At 35.6% G+C, this 20,126-nt stretch overlaps 1 protein-coding gene across 5 annotated transcripts in view; it reads right to left on the bottom strand.

Annotated features, from left to right (window-relative positions):
* Positions 1-544: 544 nt before the first annotated feature.
* Positions 545-20,126, bottom strand: part of KDM6A (lysine demethylase 6A) — a 176,007-nt gene continuing 156,425 nt past the window's right edge. For all 5 annotated transcript variants that reach the window (XM_045860700.1, XM_045860701.1, XM_045860698.1 and 2 more), the window contains 4 exons: positions 19,603-19,744; positions 5,034-5,160; positions 2,544-2,714; positions 545-1,415 (listed from right to left, as the gene is read on the bottom strand). In XM_045860700.1, coding sequence (XP_045716656.1) covers positions 1,386-1,415; positions 2,544-2,714; positions 5,034-5,160; positions 19,603-19,744 — 470 coding nt within the window. In that variant the 3' untranslated portion in view covers positions 545-1,385. The remainder of the gene's footprint in view (positions 1,416-2,543; positions 2,715-5,033; positions 5,161-19,602; positions 19,745-20,126) is intronic.

Genomic DNA, 20,126 nt, shown 5'->3' with positions numbered 1-20,126 from the left:
GAGGAAAGCATGAAATTTCAAAATTGCCTAACATTAAAAAATAAGTGTCTTAATGTATTTGCATTCTAAAATAGAGTCCTTCATCTGATTTTTTTCCCATATAGAATGCTACTAAGTGATGATGTACAGGATTTGTCAAGCCCATATAACATTCCCTTAAGTTCAGTCACTACTGGGTTTCTACTATTATACTACATTTTGGCAGCAATTGTTTATTGGTCTGTCACTGCAGTAATTGCAACTTAACAATAAACCAGTCTGACATTTTAGGTGTTGAAGATACATACCATATATATTTCTTTAAAAATAATCATACTTTTGTAAGCAATACTTTACAGTAGACACCTCAAAAATCTACCATAGATGTGAAACTTAAAATGAAAAAATTTTAAGTTCTAAATCTTTATACATATATATCCAGATTTCTATATATATTATATATACATACATAAGTATATATAAAATATATATAATCAGATTTGAAAAATGAACAAAAACTGGGCACTGTACATAGTCTTTTTAAAACTCAAACAATAGAAAACTCTTTAAACATTAAACAATTTTAATAAAAGTTTCTGTACAATGCTAAGCAGTTTTATTTACACATAGAAAATGTAATAGGAGTAGTGTTTGAAATTACAGAACTCCTTAAAATTTCAATGGCAGGTAAATCTGGAAAAAATAACAGCATTCCATTCACAAATATTTTCAAGCAATAAATATGTATTTATAAATAGTGTAAATTTACATCAAGATTAGAAACAAAAATCACAAATCTGAAGTTTATTCCTTAGTCTATGTGCAATCCATTATCTTTGTGACTTGGCTGTTAATTTTTTAAACATTTTATTTAGGAACCGAAAGTGTAATAACCGTCATGGTTTCAAAACAAGGCAGAGAAACATAAAAGCAGTAAAAAAGTTCCTTACCTAATTTTCACATTAAAAAAAAAAAGGTGACCAAAGAAAGCCTTAAAATTGCTAACTACCTTACAAAGAAATGATGGGCTACACTAGTATTTTTTTCCAAGGAAAATTCTGAAGGGGGAAAAGATGAAAACTGATCCATCAGCCCAGAAATAGAGAAATATAAAAGAGGTTGTCTTCAAGTCAGTAGTCTGTATGATGTTGCCAGTTTTGTCAGATATATACAAAACATGGGAATAATTTTTTTTTTTTTCTGAAGTACAGCTGATCAGCTTTGTGAAAGTCCTGGAGTAGGAGCAGTGCTCTCTGTCCAGCTGGTTGACACTCCGCACTTGGAAGGTTGCATAGACACAGTTTTCAGCCAGCAGCCTTACGAGACAGCTACAAAAACCAGTGGTGCAGAACTGGATTACTTCCTGAATAGCAGAAAAGGTCGCATTTAATGTCCATGGAACAATATCAAGATGAGGAAGATGGTAATGGAGGAGCCTAAAAAAAAAGTAACGTATGTTACTTTGGTATACAAATTGTTAATAGTGTTCCCTAATTCAATGCTGAAAACAGTCTACCTATGAAGGTAGGGATAAAACAATTTTCAAGAAAGTTTCAACAGCCTGCAACATGATGTCGAAGTACAACCTCCCTTACTGACTCCCTACGAGTTTGCGATCATTACCCTAACCCAGTGCACCTGTATTTTTTGGGAACTTCTTCGCCAGTCATACGCTCAAGAACATTAAAAGTCAGTTACATTTTTTTATTGTAGACCATTTTTTTATATTGCTTAAAATAAAGGCTTGTGGGAAATAATTTAACAAATCAATTATAATTTTATTAGTGACTGGCTTAACCTATCTCAACTAGATAATACATTCTGTTTAACATACTACAGATAATTTTCTTCAAGCAATCTTGAAGACCATTCAAATGAAAATATCAGGAGCTAAATTTCAAAAATTCAGTTCTTAATCTTATATGTAAGATAAATTTATTGGAGGAAATCAACAATTCATAAATTATGTCTGTTTCTATTGATAAAACTAGTGATATGCTACAGTAATATGCTTCACTCCCAAAATCTGTTTAAAATTTAAAAACTGTATAATTTATAAGTATACTTGAATTCATAAGGTTTTGTAACATAGCAAGAAGTTAAGCTCCATCAAATATTCCCATGAGGTTAATACTTCTGGAAAAGACAAAATTTTTTAAAAAAAGACAATGAGCTCTAAAAGCAGAAGTTTGTTTAAAAGCACATTTACTGATTCATTTTGTTGACACTAATAACCTGTGTGTACAGATATTTTATCAACTGCCATTAGATGGCATAAAGAATATGATGTGTTCAAAAAACAAATAAAGCTTTAAAAATATAATTACTGTGACATTCTTTAGGCTCATCTCACCCAGGAAGAAAAGTGAAAATGAAATATACTATCTTCATAGGAATAAATACTTGCAAGTGGAGGGGAATGATACGAGTATTTCCTCGTGCAATATCCAACAAACCAAAAGAAAACTGAAATATTTCATTACCTCCTGCTTATCAAGTAGCAGAACAAACAATACTGCTTCCCTATCCAGCTAACTATGTACTCACATGTTGATTTCACTTACTAATGTAAATTGATCATAGACTTGCATCAGGTCCTCCATCTTGTACTGTTCTAGCACCACAAAATTTTCCAGGTTTCTGCTAGTTTTTCGTGCACAATCTTGGCAATGCACTATGTAGGTCTTTCGAGAAATGCTCTCATTCGTAACAAAAAGCAAATCAAAAACCTCCACCTATTTTATACAAGAGAGAAACCATTCAACAGTGACAGTGGTATTTATTATATTGCTTTAATATAATTATAGAATTCTACTTTACATGGAATTGTGGACAGTTATTTCTAGTTAAGATGGGCACCAAAAAAAACTTAGCTGTGTTTAAGATTCTTTAATGGACCAGGTTTATTTTGAACCCAAAGATATGAGTGGTAATACATGGGCGGTGTGACCTAAAGGAATGACATACTCATCGCAACCACCATCAAAAGCCTAATTTAAAAGGTGGATAAAGACCAGTCTATTTGGTTTTAAATCCAAAACATTTGTATACAATCACATAAGAGTAGTCATCACTTTCCTTCTACTTCTCCTAACAGAGCACTGTGTATAGATATTTGCCTTCCCCTACAGACTGAGCTCCTCAAAGATAAGACTATGTTTACTCACCTTTGCACCTCCAGGGCATATCACAAAGCTTAGTGTTTAGCCAAATCTCAAAATACTTGCTGAATGAATATAATCTGATTTTACAGATGAGGAAACTGACAGGTAAATGACAGTAAGTATATAGCTATAGGCCTCATGTTAAAGGAGTATGAGCACAAACAAAAAGTGAACTCATAAATATAGTATGATTTTAGAAATAATACCTATATCTTATACAGAAAGAATGGTGAGTTGCTACAGTTCAGGCAGAATAAGGAATAACACTGCAGGATAGAAGTCATTGTGAAATACTGGAAAGCTTATACATTTATCTTCCTGAGGTATAACACACCTAATTAGAATCTGTCTAAGCTCCTAATGACTTACTTTGGCCAGGTGATACAACGTTAAATAGCAGATGAATTATTTAAAATGAAAGCCAACGACAGAATTAGAGAACTTCAAGATTTGGAATGGTTCATTAATATCTCTGGCATATCCTTGAATTTATTCAATGACAGAAAACTCTCATGACTTCATGTCTTCTTTGAAAAGTTATGTCAATCAAAACCCCAGAGTTCACCATGTCTTCCATTACCACCAATGGGCAACAACATGACTCGTGATTTGAACTAGAAAATTTGTGAGCTTCCTTCAACCTGCCCCTCACTTCTGCCGCTTAAGAAGCTGTCTCATGGATTTTATCTATGAAATAATTTTGAATTCTGGTCTAGGCCTTAAGATAACAACTCTTACTTAGACCTCTGCAATAGCTTCCTACCTCCATCTTTTCAAATCACTTCTCTCTCTGAAACACATATCCAAGTTGGTTTCCTCTCAAAATCTTTTGATGGCTTCAATGACCTCAGAATAAATAGCAAATTCCTTTCAGTCATTCAAGATCCTCTGTAAAAGCTTCCTACTACCTAGACTTACAAGAATAATTAGTATAGTCTGATTTCCAGTCACATTGGACTACTTATCCGTTTATAAATAAGCCATTCCATTTCCCATAATAACATTCATTCTACCTCAAATTCTCATTATTTTTTAGCCCTCTGAAATCATAGTCAGCCTTAAATATGGACTCAATTGTTAATACTTTTGTGAACTCTTATGCCAATAATAGATACAAAAATTTGGCCATTTTTTTACCCTCAATGTTATCATAACAGTAAGACCAATTTTGCATTTACAAGTCTCATGTACATTATAATTAGTTGTTTATTTGTGTTCTTGGAGTAGAAAGGAAGCTCCTTCAGGTACCATATCTTCATTATTTCTGCATCTCTGCAAGCACTGGCTTCAGAAGAAGACTGACCAATGTATTGTGAATTACATCTGACAGGACTGAACCTCGATCTGCCTGGAGCTATAATAATGAACTACGGGGTCCAGCACAAATGCCTATTTTATTACAAAATCATAAGCATGTAATTCTGTAACATAACACTATCACATTCAAGCATACCATATGACATTTTAGGTGAAATGTTCAAATTAAAACTATAAATTATTACACATATATTATTACCCTACCAACTACACTTAAGCAGGCGGTACTTCTGCCAGATCCTGTACATCCAGTTTATTGGCATCTGTCTGCTTCTGGACTGTTCTCAGTTTAAAATCTCAAGACTAAAGTTCTCAATGATTATCATCTGTTAAATAAATATCTAACAGATGAATGACTCTGTAGTAGCTACTTTAGGGTCAACTCATATTTAGTAAAATAATATATCACCAGATTAAATTTTAATAGCTGAGTAACAAGAAAATAAGATTAAACATGTCAACTTCAGTAAAATGTAGTACATGAAATTTAAATACATTTTTAAAAATAACTAAAGAGAAACTGGAGCGGTGAGGGGCTTTATAAAACAGGGGTGGATGAGAATAGTCATTTACCTCACAAATGCTACAATAATGCGCAGGTTCTTCTTTTGTCCGCCCATGCCATATAATCTCTTTTCCGGCAGCAATGAGAGCTTCCCTCAATGTCTGACATTGCTTTAGAGTTCTTAGAAGACAATACCTATTGTGGGGAAAAAATTATTTGTGACCAGCAACTGAATATTGAATATTCTTTAGCACAAAAGATATACTATTAGAAATAATGCCAAGAGACTCTGTTTCAATACCTGCGACTTTATTTTTGTCAATTTCTCAGTCTCAGATTAAAAAAAAAAAGGTTGATGTTCAGGTTTGATGATTTAAAGCTGAGAATAATTTGCATCTGAACATAAAAAATAATGATCTTAATATATAAAACCTGATTCCTTGCTTAAATATAAGCTGTTAATTTTGGCTCTTATTTGGGCAAGTCAGTTAACCTCTTTGGGAGTCAATATTCTCATCCTTGAAATAAGGGGTCTGAATTCCAGATCTGAACTGCTGCGATTCTAGCAAGGCAGGAAGCCACATTATTTCTATCAACACTACCCAGATAATCATAAACTGCATCATTTGTATAGTTGCTTTGGAAATTTTTTTGAGTCTACACACAGAAAACCAAATTGGTTTCACTCTTGCACTAATGAAGAAAAAAGACATTTAAATCCTCTATTTTAACTTGAAAATAATATAGTGGAATCTTTTATATATTAACACAATTGAACTTTTCTTATAATGTGTACCTTTTCTAAACACATACTTATGATGCTAACGATATAGTGAACTCTCACAATTTGTGCTGATTTTCCTACAGGTTTGCTCTCATTACTTGGAATTGTCTGCTAAATTCTCTTACTTTCCTCTGAATGTTAGTGGCTCAGGTTCTCCACTTCAACAAAGAGGCTGGACTAACTGATCTCTGAGGCACTTTTGCCTCTAAAATCTGGAGACAATGAAATACTCCAAAGAAAAGGAAATGGGTTTAGTAACTGAGTACTGTTTGAAAACAAAGGTCTTATTTGTTTTATTCATGCTGTTTACTCTACTTATGACAGTGCCTGGCATACAGTAGGTGCTCAGTAAACATTTGATTACTGAAAAAAAATAAAATTTAGAGTATGATAATTAATAGCATATTTAATTTCTCTTAATTTATATTTCCTTGTTATTTTATGAGACTAAGTTAAAGTTATCATCACTTTATTAAGCCAGGATAAAAGATGACTAAAAATATATGTAAAACTTGTTAATTTATTTAACAAACATAAAACAATATCACCTTCACAGTTGTAAGGCAAATCTAGTAAGTATCATATTAAAAGAATGTCTCATTTTGTTCAACAATTGTTGTGCTTTTAACTTATTTAGGAAAGAACTTTAGACTATGGTTGCAAATCCAAGCTAGGACAGCTCTCATGTGTGTGTGTTTGTGAAAGTGTGTCAGGAAGGTAGCAAGTAAAAACTTAGATCATGGCAAAAAGAGAGAGAATATAATTTAGACCATGCTGCTAGCTTTTGAACAGTACACCACTCTTTCTCTTTTCCTCCTTTCCCTGTGTCCCATACAATTAATCTCTGAAGGCACTGATCTTACTGAAAAAGTTAGCCAATTAGGGCTTCAAAATAAGGTCTCTTTCACAGGAAAATAATACCTAGAACCCTGTAAGATACCCTTGGAAGAATTCCAGATTCCACTATGCTCTCATGCGGGAACAAACAAAAATAATAAAATAAAATAAAAATACAGACTAAAGAATAAGGACCAGACAGGAGGCATGGTATTAAGTACTTAACACATATCATGCCACTTAGGCCTCTTAACAACCCTGTGCAGGAGGCATTATTATCTTGATCTTGCAAATATGGAGACTAGTGCTCAGAAATGAAATTTGTCTTACAAGACTATCACAATGACTCTCACACATCTTCTTACCCTCTCCTTCTCTTTTCTTTTGAAGATGAGATAAACTCAGTGCAGTTCTTTCCCCCCAAACACAAAGCCTTGGTTCTGTGGAGTATGATTACCCCACTCTTTACTCAGCAAATTAACTTTTAACTGCAATGCTACTACTGATTACATCAGCAGTTAAACAGCAATTTATAATTTATATGGTTAGTATGCTAGTTTCATCTAGAAAAAGGCAATATGCTACTTCCCTGCAAAGAGTAAAGGGTTAGAAATAGGGTTGCTAGTAATACTAGGCCATGAATATTCTATGTCTAAAATCACAGCTCCAGAATTTTTATTCTGTGAGGTATTAGAACCCTAGAAAACAGACAGCTCTATTAATCTGATCTGACAATGAATAACCAAATTATAGTTTCCTCCTTGCCCTTAACATTGAAATTGTTTGTTCCTTCCCATTTTCAAAATGTAGCCATTGGAACAGGAGGAGACAAGAGAGAGAAAGAGAGAGGGAGGGAAGGGCGCTCTTCTGAAGTCCACAGCAATGAGCAGGTCCTAAAGAAAGAATGATTCCACTGAAGGGTAGGGAAATATTAGAAAATACAGATATTTAGAAGGATCCTACGGAAGATAAGATGTAATATTCAAGGCTTAACAGTAATCTCTTCTTCTTTGATTAACTCTAGACTTTGATTTTATATAAAGATATTTGAGTGTACTAAAGAGCTAAAAAAAAAGAAAATCAAGGTTGTCATTTCCTCTTACATTTTTACCTTACAGCAATTAAGAATTCAATTTGTTATAAAATATTAAATCACTAGCAAAAAATGTAAACATGTAGAAGATATGCTGTTTTTAATAAATGCATTTTAGAAATAGGTACAGAAATAATTTCAGATTAGAGAAGCAGGGAATTCTTAGACTTTTAAGAATCAATGTGGTTTCAGGATCTAACCTCTGTTTTTAGCTATTTGGATGAAAGACTACCATAGAATGACAGAATATTAAAGACAATTCTGGCTTGGAAGAAAACCAAGAAAATGCTGACTGTGAGGGCTTGGTGTATTTGAGGTTACAGAGTAGACTCTCAGTCCACTCAAAAACCAATCTGCAAATAGAAATGAAAATATACTTAAAATATCAGAATAAGAAAACTGAAGAGGATCATATGAGGACAAATGATCATACACAATATATTCATAAATTAGGCAAAAGATAAATAGACATAGTATGCCAAGGATGGTAAGGAGGGAGAACTCATCTTCAAGTGAGGGGAGGGGGAAATCACAGTACTAGATAAAGGAAGTTGTCCATTTAGATGTAAGCAGGAAGGGAAGGTAGGAGGGAGGCACTTTCCAGGCAGAAGAAATGCCAAGAGCAAAGATTACTTAGGGAACACATGACTGCTCTCACAAGATTTTAATCTTGGGATGAGGTTTATGGGTCAGGAAAAGAAACAAATGAAGCCATAAGTGATACAATATTATATCGAAGTTAAGACAACACAGGGAATTACTCTGACATTCTGGAGGCAACCTGACTACAAATTAAGATCCCAAATACCAGTGTAGAGGCAGATGAGGCATGGGTTAACTTGATATGGCACTTTTAAAATCACTATGGTAACAATCTCAGCCACTAAGAAGTAGATGGTGTATAAATTCAAGTATACCTAGAGGCGCTTTGCCTGGTACAATCCCTCTTACTGGAAGAGCCATGCAGGGAAAGCCAGCCAACACCTGAGCCCTCATTAACATACGTGCCACCTGTCACTCCAGGGTTGCACTCCCCCTTCGACAACAGTGAGGTTTAAATGTAAGACATCTACCAGTTTCATTTAAACCAACCACATGGCGGAAAATCAAGGTCTCAGTCAATGATAAAATGAGTATCTTAGCTTTAAACTCTCAGGTAGAAAAAACAATCATTAAAGAAAAATATGTTAACCACGAGAAAGTAGTTTTACAACTTTTAGATTTTGTCTGCTCTATGTTATCACAAAACATAGTATATGTAACCCAACAGTGTATTAGAAGGTCCCCTTGGGCAACAGTGCTAGGATCTATGCTAACTATGGATTGGTCTTCATAACTATACCCTCTTGTTCAATTATTAGGCCAAATGGCTTTGACTAGAATTGTAGAATACCTCCTTTATCCATTTAAAAATGGGAATTAATGGGAAAATGGAATTAATACTTAACAGTTTGCTTTAATTCCTATTCAACTCTTCTGTGCTTGTGATAAAATGTGTATTATGTAGGTAGGACAATAATCTATAATATGTGTGAAAGAAAAGGGAAAACAGAAATATTGTTAGTTCTGAAAGAAATCTAATCTTTCTTTCTCTAATCTCAGAGAGTCCCTAAGTTGCCTGATCACAGGATTCATCTATGCCACCATGAAAGAGATTCCAGGGTTCTTTTTATTGAGCTTTAAATTATCTTGTTAGAAAAAGAGCCTAGAAATCTATTTTAATTAGAGTCTGAGGTGATTATTATGCCCAGGCAAGTAAAAAGCAGTGCAAACCTCTTGTTTCATATAGTGGTGAAGTTGGAAAACATGTCAAAAATTTGTAAAATTTCCAATACACTAGTATAACTTCACAAATCACCATGTTATTATTTTTTTAAAGAGTTTATTTATTTACTTTTAGAGAGAGGAGAAGGGAAGGAGAAAGACACAGGGAGACATCAATGTATGGTGGCCAATCATGTGCCACCCCCCCGCCATGGGGGACCTGGCCTGCAACCCAGGCATGGGCCCCTACCGGGAATCCAACCAGCGACACTTGGTTCGCAGGCCGGAACTCAAATCCACTGAGCCACAACAGCCAGGGCACCATGTTTTTATAATTAGAGCCTTAAAAAAACAGAGAGAAAGCTTCAGGGTAGGTAAGAGCACAGATTATAGAACTAGATTGCATGGGTTCAAATCCTAGCTCCACACATACTTACTGTGCCTTAGTTTACTCAACTATAAAAAGGGGGCACCTAACTTACAGTGCTATTATGAGGACTACATGCCATATAAATGATTAGATTAGTGCCTGGCAGTGATCTACATCTGAACTTCACAAACAAAATCCATAAAAACTGTGTTAAAGTAATTATATAATTACTAAATTGAAGTTATATTTTTAATTCGAAAAAAATTGTACAATGAGCGCCAACTGAAGTGCAATATTTACACCAAAAAGAACATAAAACGAATTATTTAAAAGGAGTTTAGTTTAGATTTCATTAAGTCAGAATTTCTTAATCTTAGCACTACTGTTATTTTGCACTGGATAATTCTTTGTTGTGTGTGTGTGCTGGGGTTGGGGGGACTGTCCTGTACACTATAGGACTTTTAGCAGTATCCCTAGCTTCTACGCACAAAGTATTAGTAGCACTCCTGCCATTCTAATCATGATACTGCCATATGGCCCCTGGGGACAAGGGCAAGGGGAAGCAAAACTGCCCAGTTGGGAAACACCGCACTAGATCCGTGAATATTAACTTTCTTAAAAAAAAAAAAAAAAAAAGGGTGACTGAGGTTTCCATAATTAATATTAATAATAAGTTTATTCTGAGACCTACATAATATTCATAAAAGTTATATTAGAAAGATAAAATTATCATCCTCATTTTTCAGAAAGGTAAACAAAGAGGAATAGGTTTAGTCATTTGCCCTTGGTCCCCCAGCCAGTAAAAATAGAGAATCTAAGACATGAACATAAGCTGGACTACAAACAACTATGCAATACTGCCCTGCCTATAATATTTCACTGGGATGTTAAATAGCACAGATTCTAACACTTAAAAAAAAATTAAAAAGGAAAGGCAAATAATGAATATATAGTGATTACACATATACAAAAGGCACAAAAAAAGCACATGAAGTGTCACTATTGTGAATATAAGGTGATACTTTTAAAAACTAAAATAAAAAGAATGTTTTATAAAATGGTCAAAAGAATGACAAAATGATATAAGAAAATAAGTTTCTGATTTCACTTATATGTGGAATCTAAAGAACAATACAAAACAAAACAGAAACAGACTCAAAGACACAGAGAATGAACTGATGCCTGCCAGAGGGGAGGGTGTTTGTGGCAGACTTATCTGATGACTCCTGATGAGGTTACATAGGTATTAACTATACTAGTCTTTCAACCATTTTTATAGTTTAAAAAAATTTTCAAAATAAAAAGTTAGGAGAAAAAGGGTGAACAACTTTTGTGGGCATGTAGCAATGCATAATATGCAAATTATATATATTTTAAAGGAGAATAAGTTACACCAACATAGAAAAACTATCATAGTTCAATGAGTTAAAGAAAGAGATCAGCAGCCTTATATTTACAACTATTCCTTAATTCATTTCTTTGTGCAAGACTGCTCTACTTTATTGTTTTTTCCGCTTGAAATCTCTATTGATTCTTTTTTAAAATGTATTTTATTGATTATGCTATTACAGTTGTCCCTTTTCCCCCCTTCTCTCCCCTCCACCCTGTACCCCCTCCCACCCACGTTCCCCCCTTTAGTTCACGTCCATGTGTCATTCTTATGAGTTCTTTAGCTTCTACAATTCCCATACTATTCTTGCCCTCCCCCTATCTATTTTCAACCTACATTCTATGCTACTTATTCTCTATACCTTTTCCCCCTCTCTCCTCCTCCCAGCCCCCTGCTGCTAGCCCTCCATTTCTGTGGTTCTGTTCCTGTTCTAGTTGTTTACTTAGTTTCTTTTGGTTTTGCTTTAGGTGTGGTTGTTCATAATTGTGAGTTTGCTGTCATTTTACTATACATGTCTTTTCTTTATCTTTTCTTAGATAAGTCCCTTTAGCATTTCATAAAATAAGGGCTTGGTGATGATGAACTCCTTTAACTTGACCTTATCTGAAAAGCACTTTATCTGCCCTTCCATGCTAAATGAGAGCTTTGCTGGATAGAACAATCTGGGTTGTAGGTCCTTGTCTTTCATGACTTGGAATATTTCTTTCCAGCCCCTTCTTGCCTGTAAGGTCTCTTTGGAGAAATCAGCTGACAGTCTGATGGGAACTCCTTTGTAGGTTACTGTCCCCCTTATCTCTTGCTGCTTCTAGGATTCTCTCCTTCATTTTTACCTTGGCTAATGTAATTATGATGTGCCTTGGTGTGTTTCTTCTTGGGTCCAACTTCTTTGGGGCTCTCTGAGCTTCTTGGATTTCTTGGAAGACTGTTCCCTTCACCAGATTGGGGAAGTTCTCCTTTATTATTTGTTCAAATATGTGCTCCATCTGTTGCTTTTCTCCTTCCTGTTCTGGTACCCCTATAATTCGGATGTTGGAACGTTTAAAGGTGTCCTGGATGCTCTTAAGCTTTTCCTCGATTTTTTGAATTCTTATTTCATCATGCTTTCCTGCTTGGTTGATTCTATCTTCCTTCTGGTCCACTGTATTGTTTTGAGACTCAGATTCCTTCCTTTCACTATTGGCTCTCCTCCACGTATCTTCCTGCATCTCTTTTATGGTAACCTGCATCCTTTCATCTAAATTGCGCCCAAAATCAACCAATTCCGTGAGCTTTCTGATCACCAGTGTTTTGAACTGTGCATCTGATAGACTGGCTATTTCTTGGTCGCTCAAAAGGATGAGTCCTGGGAGACTGATCTGTTCTGTTGGAAACATGTCTTATGTCTTTCCCTGTCTCTGGTCGCTCTTGTTACGGTGGGGGGCAGAGCCTTAGGTGTTCACCCGGGGCTGGGCACCCTGGTCGCTAGATTGTGACATTATATGTGTGGGAGGGGCAGGAGCGGGCGGGGACAATGGCGGTAGTTCCGTTCTCCTGGGCTCAGGCCCTTCCTTGGGATCCTGGGCTGCGAGCTCTGCCCTGGTCCACAATCGCTGCCCCACAGGGTCCGCCAGCCGCAGCTTGCGAACTCAGGGATCACCGCTGCGCTCTTGCGCCCCGGATGGCTGTCGCGCCGATTTCGCGCCAAATTTTCTCCAACCTCCGCACCTGGCGACCCGCACCAGCCCCGAGCCCGCCCGGCTCGTCGTCTCCTACCAGTCTGGATGTATGGGTCTACTTCAACTTCTTGGCTGTCCGACTTCCATTCAGATAAATCCTGTCAGTTCTGAGTGATATTCTATCTGTAAATTATTGTTGTTCTAATCTTGGTTGTGCGAGGAGGCACGGTGCGTCCACCTATTCCTCCATCTTACCGGAAGTCTCAGACTGCTCTACTTTAAAAACAGCCAATGATCCAGAAAACTCAACAACAGGTAGGCTTTAAACCTGAGGGACATTTAAAAGTTTTCTCTAAAGAAAGAGAAATTAAGTTTGCTTGCAATATATGGGGCATGTGTAAAAAAATATTTTTCAGTTAAACAGTTAAAGGAAAGAAATCAAAAAAGAAATTATGCCTTGAGCTTCCACTAAAAATTTCCTAAGGAGCTAGGCTGTGAACTTTTTAAGTCAAGTTCACTGCATTATGAAATGAAAGAAGTAATCAAAATAATGAATATTCTTTTGAATCACAGTAATGTAGGAGGTATCTGGAAGAAAGTGGAATATAAAGATTACTGTATTTTAGTAAAATAGTTAGGATATAAAAATTGAAGGAGATTTACTCAATGACTTAAAGGATGCTATGACATTGCAGGGCTCTAAAAGACCCAATTTGACCCATTTTCTTTGAAAATTCAAAGAAAAAAAAAAAGAAAGAATGATTTGACTGGTTTAACCACAAGTAATTCATTCTCAAAATAAGGAGGGATAGTAGGTGACAATAGGAGATAATATCATTTCCCATTATTAAATCACTTAGTATAAATACGGGTTCATAATCTACTACAAACCTACAAATTTTTCATAAACTCATTTGATGTTGAAACTTGATCTGAGGCTTTTTATAGTTTTCACCTAGCTCATCAGAGTGACTATATGTTTTACTGCAGAAATATTAATGTGTCTGATTCTAGGATACTGCCACAGACCCTGTTGGGGAGGTAAAATATATTGTAAATGTACTTTATTAGCTTACTAAATCCTAAAATTTCTAACTATCAAAAAACACATTTAGCCTAAAGAGTTTAGGATAAGGAATTATGGAACTGCAGTACTTTTGTGAAACCTTTCCTGAATGTCCCCCTCTTTCAGAAATGCCTCCCTCTGTGTTTCATTAAAAAAAAAAAAAAAAGATTTTATTTATTTATTTTTAGAGAGAGGGGAAGGAAGGGAGAAAGATACAGAGAGACAGAGAGAAACACGCCCCTCAACCTAGGACCAAACCCGCAACCCAGGCATGGGCCCTAACTGGGAATTGAACCAGTGGCCCTTCTGTTGGTGGGACAATGCCCAGCCCACTAAGCCACATCAGTCAGGGCTCTGTACATTTTTTTAAAGAAATTTTTCCATCATTATAGTAAAGATCATGCATTTTAATGTTTAACTATTTCCCATTTAAGTGCTAGAGAGGTGATCAAACATTTTTATCATATAGCACAATACCTGAACATCAGCTCAATTCACGGTATCAAACAAATATGAAAGAATAAAAAGAATTGGGTAGAGCTCACTGAGTCAGCTGAGTATGAGAAGGCGCAAGGCAAATTTTGCTTATATTCTTTCTGATTGGGCAGACTTATCACTTAATGTGAAAACCTAAACATCATACATTGTAGGTTCACGGTTAAAAACAATAACTTACAGGGAGGAAGTTAAGGAAGAGAACTGTATTTGTATATTTTCTCCATTCCACTTCTTATATCTCACTGATATATATTTTTAAATATATTTTTAAATAGCCTATGCAACTCATATGCTCAATGTATACTGAATTTATGCTTTACTAAAAAATAATTGAAAGGAGAAAAAAGAGAGGTATAGAAGTTGCAGTCTATATTAAAGATGGTTTGAAATAGGAAAGAGAGGGATAAAAATAAATAGAAAATTCAAGCACATGTCTCAAGGCAGCATTGGGAGAAATGTCTGACAAGGTAAGTGGGGGGTCAGATTTGAGGTATAAATGGGGACTTTGAAGAAAGTTTATATTTCTGCTTTAATATGCTTAAAATAGTTGGTCACTGGTGACCTCAGCAAGAAGTGACAGGGACATATTAAAGGCCGAAAGCCACATTTCTAGGGATGGTCGAGTGAACAGGGGATTAAGAAAATGACTCAAAGCAGAGGGAAGGAATGATAAGAGAGAATACCATTTCTTACGAATTGGTAGTCTAGATCAGTTGGCTGAAGCATCGTCCCATAACCCAGAAGGTCATGGGTTTGATTCCATGTTATGGCACATGACTAGGTTTCGGGTTCGGTTCCTGGTCCGGGGCATGTACAAGAGGCAACTGATCTAGTATGTTTCTCTCCCTCTCTAAAATCAGTAAGCATGTCCTTGGGTGAGGATTACAAAAGAGAGAGACAATTGGTACTGCTCACAGAAGCCAGAACAAATCAATATCTTTGTTGGCAGGATACTAGATTTTTTTTTTAAAGATTTTATTTATTTACTTTTAGACAGAGGGGAAGGGAGGGAGAAAGAGAGGGAGAGAAATCCCCTACTGGGGACCTGGTCCACAATCCAGGCATGTGCCCTACACTGGGAATCGAACTGATGACCCTTGGGTTCACAGGCCAGCGTTCAATTGACTGAGCCACACCAGCCAGGGCAGCAGGATACTAGATTTGAGGACCAAAGAAATGATGTGGCTACAGTTTTACAGTAAAACTGAGCTTTTGAAAAAAAGACCTCCGTCTCTGTTTTTGTGACAGTATATTCTCCATGCTCTCTTCTGACTTTTATCTAATTCAACTATTTGCTTTTCTTAAATACTCAATAGATGAATTTCCCAAGTTGTGTTCCCAGAATCCTCTTCTTCCTCTCAAGGCAATCACAAACCACTAGATGGAAGACCCCCTGGCCAGTCAGCTCTGACTTTGATTGTTGTCTAAGAGTTCTGTATTTCCTACAGCCTCTGTTAAACAGCTTTTTTCAACTATTTTACGGGCTCTTCAATCTTGCCCTTGCCCCAAAATAAAATCCTATGGCATAGATACATACAAGTGGGTTTTACAATAGGCAGATATGGGCTTAAACCCTGTTTCTAACCAAGTGGGTAACCTTGGGATGCTAAGAAGTATAAATGAGATAGATAGTTTGGGGAGCACTTTGCTTATTGCTTGGCTAAATATCAAGCTGATTTATTAACAGGTATTAAACCATGTAGAGGTCAGACCTGAAAACCAAAAGTATCTTTGTCTCACTCTTCTCTCTCATCATCCAGAAGCTTATTCTATTTATTTTACTAGAAAGTAGATCTTTATGAAGCCTAAATTAGATCATACTAGTTAAAAACCCACAAAAACTTTCTTACCCTACCTCCACATCTTCACCCTTGACACAACATATCTGTCTCCCAAAATACACAAATTTCTCTGGCTCTCTGGGCCTAGAAAGAATCCAGGGGATCAGCTGTTGTATTTCTTTCAGTATATTTATTTATATGCACAAACTTTTACTTCAAGACAGGATCTATACTAGATATATACATCTCTCTCTCTCTCTCTCTCTCTCTCTCTCTCTCTCACACACACACACACACACACACCCCCACACCCCATTCTCAGTGCTTAGCCCACAGCCCTGGATACAGTTGACAAGTAATTAAGTTAAGAAAAGTACAAATGAAAGGAAGTATAAATAAAAGAGAGTATTGTTAACTGATGAAAAGTACATTTTTAGCAATAGCTGAGTTACTATTTTAAAAAGGAAGCGTATATAAAGCAAGCCTAGGGGTCTAGATTTATGATTAACATTTTCAATCAGTATGATAACAAAGAGACTTTGGCAATCACATCTCATGATGATGCAAGATGGGTGCAGAACTGTTAGTATAAAATCAAGACTTAAGTGACTGGACATTTTGTAATGGAGGGTAAAAATGGAGTAAGATAAATATGTAAGTGCATTTAAGTTTAAAAAAAAATGTAAGGAAGGTATGAGGAACAACAGTATCACCAGTGATTTTTGGTGAAAAAATACCCAAATTATGTTTATGCAGTTTCTGTAACAGACAACTTTATAACAAAGATGACACAAGTGTCAACACTCAACATTTCAAATGTTAAGAGGGACAATGATAACTTAAAAGGATGTATGGAAGATGACAGAGGTAAGCAATGTTTAAAATCAATAAAGGCCAGGTAAGAAGAACAGACTATGACAATGAACTCGCCTTTTTCTCTTTCCCCACCACCCAATCTATGAGCAAGTCCTGTGAACTTCAGCTCCATCACAGTCCGTAGTTTGATCTCTCTCTCTCCACCCTCATAGGTAAGTATCTGTTTGGGTTACTCTATCCTGTTAAAATTGCCTCCTAAATGTTCCCTCCTGTAATCTTGCCCCCTTGGAATCTATTGTCTACAAAGCAAACAGATTCATTTTCTTAAGTTTAAATTAGAACCTATCCCTTGTCTGCTTAAAATCCTCTAATGGTAACCTGTAACATCCAGAACTAATACATAAACTTACTATGTCCTAAATGTCCATGTTCAATCTAGTTTCTGTTCAGAGCTTATTGCCAACTGCCACCCCCTTTCTCTCATTCTGCTATCAGCACACTAGCCTTTTTGTCCTATAAACATGCCAAAGTTATTCCCAATTCAGCATCCATTTGTTCCTTGTGCCTGAAATGTTCTACTCCTAGATCTCTGCATATTTGACTCCATCTCATTATTAAGGTCTAAGCACAAAATTCATCTTCTCAAGCACCTTCCCTGACCACTTTAAAATACACAGTACTCTCGCCACACCCCCAAACCAAATATTATCTATTTTATCTTATTCATATTACTTATCAGTAATTTAATTATCTACCTGGAGATCTCTGTCTTGTTCCACTAGAAATTAGGTCCTCTGAGGGAAGGAATTTTAACTTTCACTCCAGTATATCTATCATCAGTGCCTAGAACAGTATTTAGCACAGAGCTTCTTCTCAAACACCTATTGAATGGGATTTATTCTACATGAATGCCAAATATACTTACGGAATTGGGACCAAATGCCAAGTAGATTTGAGGCCAATTTTCAAAGAATCTCTAAGAATTACAGTGAAGTAATGAAAAGGTTCAAGGTGTTACTGGATGACCGCAAGTTATGAATGCTATAGAAGGGATTACTGCAATAACGAGGACCTTAATAGCCTTCAAATGACCTCTAAAATCCTTTACAATTATAAAATCCTACTCTATCTATGTAATGAGTTGTTTTCATTCTATATAGCTGTTGAATAAATGGTTTCTATACCGTGCTATCACTTTACCTTCAGGTGATCTAAATTAGCCTCTAGTTATGTCTATCTCCAACTTAACTAAACATCCTCAGTGACTTCAGACAATATTTTCCATGTAAGAAACCCTGAATTTACTATTCATAACCACATACTGTTCTGAGATATAACAGTCTATCTCTCTAATACCCTACTACCAATTACATGCATAGAGCATTATACCTTTTCAAGGCTTTGTACATGACTTTGCTATGATTTAGTTTTTGTTACTTTCTGTCACTTCCTACCACTTCTGCCCAGGACTAGAAAAAACAGTACAACTGATAAAGGACTATGATAAGATAATTCATAGGCATATTACCTTAGCCACACAACTTTTGTTTGACTAAAATTTTAGACTTAGGCTCGAAATCATTTTAATAAGTCATGATTACTTTGAAAAGACAGTATTTTAAAAACAACATGGTCTGACCAAATTAATATAGCTGCAGAAAAAATACTTAATGTATTATTTTCACAAAGACATATTTATTTTATCAGTGAGTATAAAGCAGTGGATTCCAAAATGAGTTTCTGAGGAGATCAAGTCTTCAAAAGATAATGGTTAAACAAATAGGTTGGAGAAATACAATACATTATAACCCTACTCCCCATTTACAAAACACACCAATACTCAGTCTTTAAAACATTTCATAAAAAAAGAAAAAAAAAAAAAAAAAGAATGGAACTTCACCGAATCCATCATTTCCCATATTTCTTTGACCAGAATTCCCTACCTTTTAGGGGCATGGGTAGTAATGGTAGAAAACACAACTTAGGGAAACACTGCCATATATATAGCACTATATTTGAAAATGTTACTTGTAAACAGATTTACAAAATAGCTAGGATAGAAACTTACAATAATTTAGAAACTTACTAAGACATAGGTATTCAAGTAACTTGTATTACATGTTTAAAGCAGCTAAAAAGGGGAACAATTATAAGGCAGATGATTTAATTTAAAACATTAAAATAATTAACATTTTATTCAAATCCCTATATTAAATGCTAATTTCTCTGTACCAGCAAGTATTTCGTGATGTCATTTCCTACCCCAATATTAAGAGCTACCTTTTAATAATAAAACTAAAGTTCATCTAGGAATCAGGTGGTTCAGAAGGTAGTGAGGAAGCACAGGTTTGTGAATCTACTGTTTTAAAAGTCATTTGTATGCCTTTGATCCTATTTACACCATAGTGTACTGACTATTTGCAAGGGAAAAATACTTTTCACATGTGGATTCTTGTATTATATTTTTCTAGACTTCTGGACCATTTGATGTCAACATATTTCTATTGGGATGAGGGGGAGAGTATTGAATAGTTAACACTCCCCCAAAAGAGAGGGACTACAGCAGTTTTAGAAAGCACTTACTTAATCATTTCAAAAAGCTTTGGATCTGAGACCTTGATATTTCGTGCCATATTCCAGGAAAGATGAACCATGGGTACTATTGACTTCACACTTTGCAATTTGTTCCATTCGTACCGTTCCACTGCCAACTTATACTGGCAGGCTAGGAAAAAAAAAAAGGTTATAAAGCACCAAAGTACCAAAATATATGAAGATAACCATTATCACCTTCTTGGGTGATATCATCAACACCAATTCTGAAAATCTCAAAACATTACGAAGATAATTTTATGGTTTTTCTGATAATTATAGTAATAATAACAGCGACCATGTAAAGAGGGCTTACTGTAACTATGTGCCAGGCATTGTGCTGAGCTATTTTAGTACATTATTTCACTTAATCTTTATACAGATGAAAAAAGTGAGGTCCAGAGAGGTTATATAGCTTGCCCAAGTTGCAAGAGCCAGGTTCTGGTCCTAATCCAGGGCTTCCTGGCTCCAAAGGCCACATTCTTAATCTTAACTATCTACTGCCTGAAGGTAGG

Source organism: Phyllostomus hastatus, unplaced genomic scaffold (assembly GCF_019186645.2).
Source record: "Phyllostomus hastatus isolate PE091 unplaced genomic scaffold, TTU_PhHast_1.1 phas_scaffold_200, whole genome shotgun sequence".
In the NCBI taxonomy this organism is placed as follows: domain Eukaryota; kingdom Metazoa; phylum Chordata; class Mammalia; order Chiroptera; family Phyllostomidae; genus Phyllostomus; species Phyllostomus hastatus.
Note: the sequence above shows the minus strand (reverse complement) of the source record. Positions and strands in the feature narration are given on the sequence as shown.